Genomic DNA, 10,271 nt, shown 5'->3' on the forward strand with positions numbered 1-10,271 from the left:
CTAAAGAGCCCGCTCTTCTTCTATTTCCCTTGCTCTCTGTGTCTCTACACTCCCTAGTAGGCTCTACTTTCTGCAAACTTTTTTTTTTGTAATTTGAGCGGATTCCCCCCCCCGTCTTTTAAGTTAGGCAGACAACCAGTCGCTCTGCTGTCTATCCCACACGCCCCCTCCCTTTCTGCGGTTTCCCTTTTGCCCATCAGAGGACGGAAGACAGCGAAGTAGAAAGAGAGGCAGCGATGCTCCAAGAGGATTAAACTATAGCCGCCAAACTTCGGAAGAAAGCCTTTGGGATCCAGACTCAGTCTCGTTCTCACTCTCTCGAGTTGAATGGTAAGTTACACTAAGATCAGGTGCGCTGGGCTGCAATTTTCATCCTCCCAGCCGAAGAGCAAAGGGGAGTTTGTAGTGCCACAGCTCTGGAGGGCTCCAGGTTGGGGACAGCTAAGTGGGATGAATGGCTCGTAAATCAGGAAGGGAGGGGAAGGAATGGGGGAGAGAAAGGGGGAGGGGAAAGGCGCAACCCCAAAGGCAGCTTTCTCTGCACCTGGTGGGCCAAGCTTATGGGAGCCTCTTTCTTAGCGGGGACCAGGGCCCCCAGAAGAACCCAACTGTGACAGTCGCTCTCTTCCCTTCCTTCCTTCCTTCCTTCCTTCCTTCCTTCCTTCCTTCCTTCCTTCCTTCCTTCCTTCCTTCCTTCTCAGAGTGGCGATGTGCAGCAAAGCGTTTCTCGCCCTGCTGCTTTATGGGCTGATTATGCACTGCAGCGTCTACTGCTCACCTGCTGCTGCTGCTGCTGGACTTCAGTACCCCGCGCTGAGGTAAGTGCCCTATTCTGCCTTCCCCGCCCCCTAGTCAGAGCCCAGCCTTGGCTGCTGTCGCCACCCGGCGCTCCTGGCTCGTCTGCTCCTTTGCGATTCGGCTGTCTCGCTCGGAGCTGTCCAGGTTAAGGCTCGCGAGCTTAGTCCCTTGTCCAAAGCGACTTCGCCACATCTGGCAAAGAGGGAGGGCAACTTCTGCTAAGGCAGGCTGAAAGAATTGAGATCGCAGAGGGGCCCTCGCCCGGTTCTTCCAGTTATATGTCCTGCCTGGGGTAGAAGTCCACTGGGACTCTTAGATTCGAGACAGGCCGCGATTCTTTAGGAGCGTGGGAAAAACGGAACGGCCAGGAAAACGTGCGAGGTTACAGTATTTTGACTGGGGTGTATACATATGCGTGTGTGAGAGACGGAAGAAGAAAACGCGCGTGCGTGCTTGAGTGCATATGCATGTGTGTGTGTGTGCGCGCGCGCGTTTTGCTTAATTAATTGCTCAGTGGAAACTTCCATCTCTTACATCTTGCCCCAAATTGGCAAGATTTATTCTTCCTCTGGTTTTCCTCCAGAGAGCAATAATTTTGATTTGGGGAAGGGAGTGGGGTGGGGGAGTTCCTCCGGACTAGGCTTTTCCATCACAGTCTCTTGGGAATCCCTGACTGAAACACAAAGTCAGTGGCTTCTCCCCTTTTCAGGTATCCTAAATAATCCTAGAATAATACTTTAGAGCTGTATGTTTAGGATCACAATGGATAAAACGCCTTTGTAAGTGTTATTTACGTATCTTTGAGCTTATCGCCAACATGAAGAAAACAATGTAGAAATTCTTATTAATGCTAGGCATTAATGATGGCCATGCTTACTCAGAAGTAAGTGCCAGTTATACCAATGGAATTTATTTCTAATACATAATTTTCCAGAAGTTTGCCTAAAACGTTTAATAAATATTACTCTTAGATCAATGTGTTACTTAGCAGCCTTACAATGAAACTATGTAAATATCTATGTAGATTCTGGGATATAATTATACATGTATACATATACTAGAACTCTTATTTATTTTTTCCTGGAATTTGGTTACCCGTAGCCTATTATCTCGTATGGCAGGCATTAAAGAAGTTACTAGAGGAGGGTATCTGGCTGCAGTTAAAACACTGCATCATCTATTACAATGCTGGTAGTATGAATCAAGGTTTGAAATCATATCTAATACACAATGAAATTATTCTTTTTGTACATGATAGTTTTTCAGAGAATTACCAAATCATCTGATTTACCTGATCAATGCCTGTTTATTTCAGTAGATGCCTGTAAATTGGCTAATTTGAAAGAGGATTGATCCCGGTTATTCCAGGGATGTAGGTTAGCATGGGAAGCTGGAAACCTGTCTTGGAAGAAAGCAGTGGCAAAACATTTCTGTAACTAGTAATCAAACCGAATTCATTGGTGCCTTAATTTTGTAGCAGCCATCATTTTTAATTCTATGAAATTTAGATTAACTAAAGTGTAGTCCAGACTGAAGTCAAGCAGTACATGGTATAGGACCAAATCTTTTCTAAATGTCAGCATTGGTTTGCTAATTATTTCTGTCTGCTGACTTCCTTGTAAGATTTGAACAATTGGCTAACACAGGTTCTCACAGTGGAATTATCTGATACCCAATGTTTTTCAGTTCAGTTCAGCTGGTTTCTTACCTCATTTCCTGTTATTGTAAGGAAATGTAGGAAGACTGTTAGACTCCTCCTTTCCTCCAGGCATGTCAGTTATTTTTTTAATATATAATTTGTTTCTGGAATTCCTAGAACCCAAAAGGTTTACACCAATATGCTTTAGAAGGACATGATTCTCCTATAATAATGTCTTCTAGGACTGTTGTTTAACTACCTCCATGAAGTCACGTTCTTCCCACAATTTCTTCTCAAAATTTAAATGTATTTGTTTAGCAATAAATTCCAAATCAATCAATTCTTTAAAATAAATTTACAACAGTCTATTGAATAAGAAAAACCACATTACTTTGAAGATTTAATACTATTAATTTCAAACTCTGGCTGGTTTGCCAGAGTGGTCCTAAAGATGCAAAGAATGATTTAGTGTGGGAATCGAGTTAATGTTATGTGTCATAAGATTTATTTCACAATCCACAATGGGGGCCAATTAAGGATGACCGTTGTGGTATCCCCCTTGCACTTCTTAATATAAAAAAATTGGTAACTTCCAGGGATAGGAGAGAACCAAGGTAGTATGTGACTGAAAAAATAAAGCAGAGACCAAAGGAAAGCTAGTAAGATTTATACAAATTTCTTGCAAAAATAAGAATAAATCACTATTTGGTTGAATAGGTAAAGGTTCCCCTCGCACATATGTACTAGTCGTCCCCGACTCTAAGGGGCGGTGCTTATCTCCGTTTCAAAGCCGAAGAGCCAAAGCTGTCCGAAGACGTCTCCGTGGTCATGTAGCCAGCATGACTAAACGCAGAAGGAGCACTGAACGCTGTTACATTCCCACCACAGGTGGTTCCTATTTTTCTACTTGCATTTTTATGTGCTTTCGAACTGCTAGGTTGGCAGAAGCTGGGACAAGTAAGAGGCGTTTACCCCGTTACGTGGCACTAGGGATTGAACTGCCGACCTTTCGATCGACAAGCTTAGCGACTTAGCTCCTGAGCCACCGTGTCCTTTACTTGGCTGAATAACGCCTCCTTATTCAGGGGCAGTCTATGTTAATTGCCAGCTAAAACCTAAATGAATCAAATTAAGGGGCAGGATGCGGACCTAGTTGGAACATTTCGGAAAATCTTCCAAAGCTACTTGAGGGAAAATAGCTCTTGTCGAGGAAAGCCCTCCTAAGCGTTGCTTCTGCAGAGGAAAAAGGCCCGCACTCGGATTCCTCCCCGCGAAGTCCTTTAGGGAAGCTTTAAGAAGTTCAAGGCGTTGCTGGATTCTAGTCCAGACGAATTGGGATGCGCCTCTGCGCGAGGAGAGAAGGGAGGGGAGAGTGGAGGTTGGGTTTCTCCCCCCCCTCCACCAATCCTGGGGACAAAAACAGGTTTTCCCACCCACGGGAAAGTGGGGACTGCGGCGCACATTTGGCAATAGCAGAAAGAGCGGCCAAACAGCGCAAATTGCGCTGCTGCGCAGACTCCGAAATTGTCCTGAAACGAACCAGCTTTGTCCACACCCACCCGGTTCTCAGGACGGTTATCCCCGCGTGTCCTTTTTCCTCTCCCCGAATCCCACCTGTTTGGAATGGAGTGGGGGTGGGGCGGGCATTGGAAAGCAGTGGCCTGAACCGGGTGGGGGAGACATTCCTTCCCTTCTTGGCTCAGAGGGCGCCGGCAGCCTTCAAACGCCCGAATTAGCAGCCGCGAAACACTTGAGGAGCATCTATTATTGATCGCTCCTGCCAGAGCTCCGCCGACGAAAATAACTGCCGGAGATGCACAATGACCTAAAAGCAGGGAAACGGCGGAGGGAACAGGAGGCGTGGTGTGTCTGTGTGTGTGTGTGTAGGGGGAGGAAGGGAAGGCTGCAAGGAGGCGAAGTGAGGAGGAAGGAAATGGCCCTCTGCGTGTGTCTGTTGGGCGGGGGGGGGGAGGGTTGGAACGTGTGGATGCACTTAGGTAGGAACAAAATAAGCTCTACAATGGCAGCCAAGCCGGCTCGCTTATGTCCCCCAGGCAATGATTTCAGTGTTGGGACCCAGTGTCTGTCAACTCCGCCTCGCCAAGAAACTCGCAGAGGCGCCCGAGAGAGCTTAGTTGCCGTAGGAGACTGGTGGGCGACCCTGTTTCCCAGAAAGGAGCAGCCACGCTGTCTGCATTTCTTTGTTCCGTGGCAAGCTTTGGTGTTCCAGGCCAACCCGGTAGAGCCCCTGTCTCCGTTGCCCTTCCAGTTCCAGGGTTGGTGCCCAAGGCCCCGTTTCTTCCTTTTTGGGTTTCCACTGTTGGGGCGGGGGGGGGCCGCTAAGAAATATACCCGCAGGTTAAGTGAAAGCAGCGCGGGTCAGTTGAAATCTGGGTCGGGAGAGCAACTGAATGTCTTTGGACTTGAGAAAAAAACCCAAAAGTGAGTTGATCTCTCAGATCCGCCTTTGTCCCTTTGCAGAAGGGGTCTTTTGGCAGAGAAGGGAGATACAAGGAGCTAGCCTAGGGAAAGGCGCTTGTTCAGCGGTTTAGGGCTGGTTTTTATCTTTCTACCCCGGCCCTTCTTCCCAAAAAAGGGGCAATTGTCCCAGAGTTAGCTGGGCAAATTCCCAGCTTGTACAGGGAACTGTCATTTGTCTCATTTGGAGGTTGTCGGGATGGGCAGCGGGGCTTCTGCAGCAGCCAGCAGGTGTGTAACAGGGATGGTGGTGCCCTTCCCTCTTTCCCGGGAATAGCCCTCTTAACCAGCCAGAGGGGTTATTGGCGGGTGGGCGCTCGTCTGCTAACCCACTCTCATCCGTCCCCTTCCCAAATTGCCCCTCCGCTGCATTCCCCCCCCCACCAATTAAGGCGGCGCTTGTGCGTCTCTTCTTCAGTAGGCTGGAAGATGAAATGTACGACGAAGAGGGCAACACTCTTTCGGACTATGCCTTTGACAGCGAACCCCTCAGTATAGCCGACCCTTCCTCCATGCTGGACGACATGTACACTTTGTATTACCCGCCGGAAAAAAGGTGATTTAATGTTGCATTTATATATTTGGAACGAGGCGCCCGGGAGCAGTCGTCCGGGGCTGGTAGTGGCACTCGCATTCTCAGCCCACCTCTGTGGGTGTGGCGGGCGGATTTCCCTTGCGCTTCCAAGCTTTGTCTTGAAGGAGGGGGAAAGAGAGAGAGCAAAATCCAACTGGCATCCCTCGGGAAGAGTCCAGAGGCAGCCCGGGCGAACAAGCAAGGGAAGGGGTGGTCAAAACAGTAAGGCAGACGAAATCAGACTTACCGCTTCTCCTCCACCCTGGAAAAGCGAGAATCCGGAGTCGGCAGCCATCAGCTTACTTTGTCCAGCCTTTGAAGTCGACCGGAGGTGGTGGGGGGAAGGCAGCTGGTCTTGACAGCCAGACGCCGCTGCCAAGATAGGCGCGGCCCGATCTCCCTGGGGAATACCAAGGAGAAGTAGGGGCCAGACTGATGCCGGCAGCCTCCCAGGGGTCTTTCCCTGCTCTTCGGTGGCTTGTCGGCTTGCTGAAGGGAGGGAGGGGAGGAGAGGAGAGGATGTCCATGGTGTCTATGGGAATTGGGTAATCAGCAGCCCATGTTACTTATTAATCTGTGCTCTTTCCACTTCTCCGTTTTAGGCATACAGACGGGATACTTAACAAAGCGTATAGAAAAGTGCTGGGCCAGTTATCTGCAAGGAAGTATCTGCATTCTCTGATGGCCAAGCGGGTGGGGTAAGATGTTATCTCTTGTCTGCAGATTCTTGTTTGTTTGTGCTTGTGTTAGAGAGCAAAACAACCAGCTTTTAAAGAAACAAGGCATAATGACAACCCCACCCTCAGGACTGCTGAATGTATTAAACACCATTAAGATATTGTTAGATGCTCAGCAGTGTATCTCGCCCTCTCTCTTCCTCCTGAAGATGTGTGCTTTAAGCAAAATGGACTTTCTTTCCACTGGGCATGTGCTTGAATCTCTTGCAATCATATGTCTTTGGTGGAAGAAATGAAAAATGCTTTTTGCATCAGAGTACTTAATCTATGCACTACACACATTCCTTCATTCATACAAATGAATTTTTGATTTTTGATTTTGAGTCACCAGCCTCCTAGCTGGCCTGATAGCTTGATTCATCCTGGATGCTATTGGGCAATGTGCAAGACTTGGGCTATAGGATTGTAATCCAAAACGTATTTTTATGGAAATAAATTTCCCTCATTTGGTCTCAGTGGAATTTTTTTTCTGGACAAATTTGACAGGAGTATTGTTTTGAATGCAAAAATCAGGTCCTTTGTATAACATTGCTTCCTTGGCCAATAATCTCCTTGTCCTTTTTCCCCTCTACAAAGTCTGGATGCAAAATTCAGAACAATATTTAAACCCTGCCCCCCACAGATGCCATAACCTTTTATTGTTACACTTGGGATACCAATTTGAATATCCTTAGTATGCAACCTATTGTGTATTCTGGAGGGATCATTAAAATCAGTTGAACTAAGTTCTCTAATTTGCAACTCTGAAGTGTGCCACTATTATTCCTAAATGCTGTTTAATATGATACATTGGCATCCCCCCCACCAGACTAACCATATGAAAAGTTCAGCTGATAAGAAAACAGCCTGTTACTATACACTTCAGTCCTTTATGGATCCTGCCCCTGCTGCCCCAGCCTGCTCTGTGATGAATCAGTGCTAAAGGTCTCTTGTCTCAGAGGAAGAAAAGATCACATTTCTATTGATCCAGATATAGAGTTATCAAGAATTTTGTGGCATGAAAATTAAATGGGTAGGACAAGAGAAGGACTTGGGAATAGAACCTCCCAGTCTCAGTGGCTTGAAATCAAATCTCCCAGGCCGATATGAGCCCAGCATGCTCATATGTGTCACTGTACCTATCAGCAGAAGGCAACATTTTAATGAAGGAGGAAATGAATTACACAATTTATTCATGAATAATGCAGAACTTGACAAGCTGGTCTCCCGACTGTCCGCTTGCATTGTGATCAGTCTTCAACTTCCGCAGCATGTTTAGAGAAATCCTTTGTCTCCTCCTCAAGGAAGAACCTACCACTGATTCCTTTTGCTTCTACCCCACAATCTATGTGTTGCTTTAGCTGTTCACCAACCAACCACATAAAGAAGAACAAAAACAACACTCCAATTCCTACACAGCTCAAATTCTTTGGGATATGTTTGAGTGAAGACAAATAATGATTGAAAAAAAATCCTTAGGTTATTAAAAAGAATTTTTTAAAAAAGGGATCGAGGCAGGCAAACCTTTTGGGAGGAGGTTTGGATATTTGGCCTGGAAGAAAGTGAGGAGTGCTGACTCTCAGCATTGCAACCTAAAATGCAAAGTAAGCAGGCTTATCAAAGGTTAAAAGGATCTTGTTAATAAAAGAAATAAAGCTCAAGAAGCTGCTTAAAGAATCCACACAGGTGTGAAAAATGCCTCTCCAGATCCCAGCTATTGGGTTCTTAGTCACTGCCCTTTTCATTGACTGTCAGTGACTGTCAGATGTTTCCATTCTGTACATTTTTCTTCTTTTTCCTTGCCCTCCCTAGAGATTTCACTTCTGCTTCTACTGGTGCTTCTCTGTTGATCCCAATGTTGCACCAACCATGGATTGCTTTTCTTTCTTTGCCTTGCAGTGGGACCAGCAGCCTGGAGGACGACTCAGAACCCCTTTCCAAAAGGCACTCGGATGGCATATTCACAGACAGTTACAGCCGCTACCGAAAACAAATGGCTGTCAAGAAATACTTGGCAGCAGTCCTGGGTAAAAGGTATAAACAAAGAGTTAAAAACAAAGGACGGCGAGTAGCTTATTTGTAGCGATGAGCTCCCAACCACTCCTGTGTACACAAGAGTCCCCCTGGGGAAAAAAAAAATCTGAGAGAGGACCACCCCACCCCCAAAGTCATTTCCAAACTGACTGATCAATCACCACTCTCCTATGTTATCTAAACATGTATTTATGTATGAAGTAAAGCCATTAAATGACTATTTTGATAATAATATTGTTTTTCTTTTGTACAAAAAATAAATTAAGAGTAAGCACTAGAGAAACGCACAGATCTACTTTGTGGACCAACCCTTTAAATAAATAGATATAAAATAATAAATATTGGATAAGGATGCATTAGTGGTAGAGCTTTCCCCAATCAGATTCCCTTCAAACGTACTTGATTACAACTCCTATCATCCCCAGACAGCTACCTTACTGTTTGAAAGGTAGAGGTTTACTGGGATAGTAAACAGACCAGACTAATAGTCCTTTAGTGGTTAGCTTTGCACGCACACACAAAAAAAACACGAGGGCTCTAAGCTTATGTTTTTATATAAAATAGAAGAGATAGAGAGCAAGAGGGAGACAATCATTGCTTTGAATATGATTCCTATTTTTGTAATGGAAAATAAAGGAGAGTATTTTTTAATTATGACAGGGTTGAAAGAATAACTGTTCTCCACTTGCTATTGTACATTCATAAAAAGTATTCTGGTCCTAGGAGTTTAGGATGCTCTTGAGAAGAGAGCATCTCTAGCCCCTGGGAGTCTTTCCCGAAAAGCCCTTGGCCATTACTCCCCTTCCCATCTCGGGTAAGAGAAGGAGTTGCCTTACTTCCTAAGAATCAGTCCCCCACCCCCAATCCATGAAGAGCGAGCTTACTCGGGGCTGCACAATATGCAGTATGAACCAGCCTGCTGCCCTCTAGTCATTTTTTTTTGTGACCTCCTCCTCCCACTCAGCAGATCTTCCTGCTACTTAGAAACTACGGGAGAACTAGCCCATTTCGGTCCGCTTAAAGATTTAGGGCTCAGTACTGTATAGTACTGCAGCTGCTGCCGTTCAGTGAGTAACAGAAAATGTACCTATATGCAGTTTTCAGGGAAAGATACCGTGGGGGAAGCCCTTCCTCCAAACCATAAGAGTAGGTTGGTTTCTAAGTGCGTTTGCACACACGCACCTCTTCATCCTTTTTTTTCCTAGAAATAACTACAGAAGTTTAGAAAGTTTCCCTTAAAGAACGGGACGAATGTCTCTTCCTCAGCCCTTCTGAGTTTGGATTGACGCAATCCAGGCTCCAGGTCAAATAAATTGCTTTTCTCGCCTCCGCGCAATGAGCGCGATAGAGCGGACAGCAGCACTTCAACTACGGCTGGGAGGGGCAGAAAGAAATGCTCTGCCGCTAGAAAACGAGTTCATCGGGGAGATGGAATCCACACGCGACCCTTCGCCTTGCTGGACTCGTTTTCTAGTAAGGCACGAAATAATCCGAGGAGACACCCCAAAATTCGCACCGTGTTATTTTCGAGCCCTCCCCAGAGATTTAGGGCCACCGCGCGCTACAAAGGATCCCGTGCACCTCTCCAGTGCTGCCCAGGCGCCCTCGCATCTTGCTCTATTGGCCGGCCTTTTCTCTTTGGAATAGCCCCTCCGGGCCTGGCCAGGGGGAGCCACGTTTTCCGCCTTCGGTGTTGCCCGTAGATTTTACGCATCCCTCCCCTCATGGCCTCTCTCGCAATGTTGTGTTTTCCATCCGGGTCATTTCAGTTTGTTTTGGCTTGAAAACAACAACGAACAAATTATATTGTGAACGCCTCAGGCATTTTTGAGTTTTGTTATGACGCGAGCTCTGATTGTAAGACCGTTTCAGGCCCCCTCCCCCTTGTTGTAGCGACTATATATCTCTATATCTACTACTAAATACTTAACGCACTATTACAGAAAAGGTTCTTTTAAAAATATATATTTTAATTCTTTTGGTTCCTTGTTGATTTATTGAGTTTGGAGGTTTAAAATGTATTTTTCTACAT

General features: G+C 46.0%; 1 protein-coding gene across 2 annotated transcripts; it reads left to right on the top strand.

The window, feature by feature from the left end:
* Nucleotides 1-202: 202 nt before the first annotated feature.
* Nucleotides 203-9,765, top strand: ADCYAP1 (adenylate cyclase activating polypeptide 1). 2 transcript variants are annotated; one of them, XM_058176592.1, is made up of 5 exons: nucleotides 203-330; nucleotides 702-818; nucleotides 5,334-5,471; nucleotides 6,092-6,187; nucleotides 8,105-9,765. In XM_058176592.1, the coding sequence occupies exons 2-5, from the start codon at nucleotides 709-711 to the stop codon at nucleotides 8,286-8,288; spliced, it is 528 nt and encodes a 175-aa protein (XP_058032575.1). In that variant the 5' UTR covers nucleotides 203-330; nucleotides 702-708; the 3' UTR covers nucleotides 8,289-9,765. The 2 variants fall into 2 exon arrangements, with proteins under 2 accessions (XP_058032575.1, XP_058032576.1); XM_058176593.1 differs by having other exon boundaries at nucleotides 5,337-5,471.
* The last annotated feature ends 506 nt before the right edge of the window (nucleotides 9,766-10,271 follow it).

This window comes from Ahaetulla prasina, chromosome 3, assembly GCF_028640845.1.
Source record: "Ahaetulla prasina isolate Xishuangbanna chromosome 3, ASM2864084v1, whole genome shotgun sequence".
Taxonomy (NCBI): domain Eukaryota; kingdom Metazoa; phylum Chordata; class Lepidosauria; order Squamata; family Colubridae; genus Ahaetulla; species Ahaetulla prasina.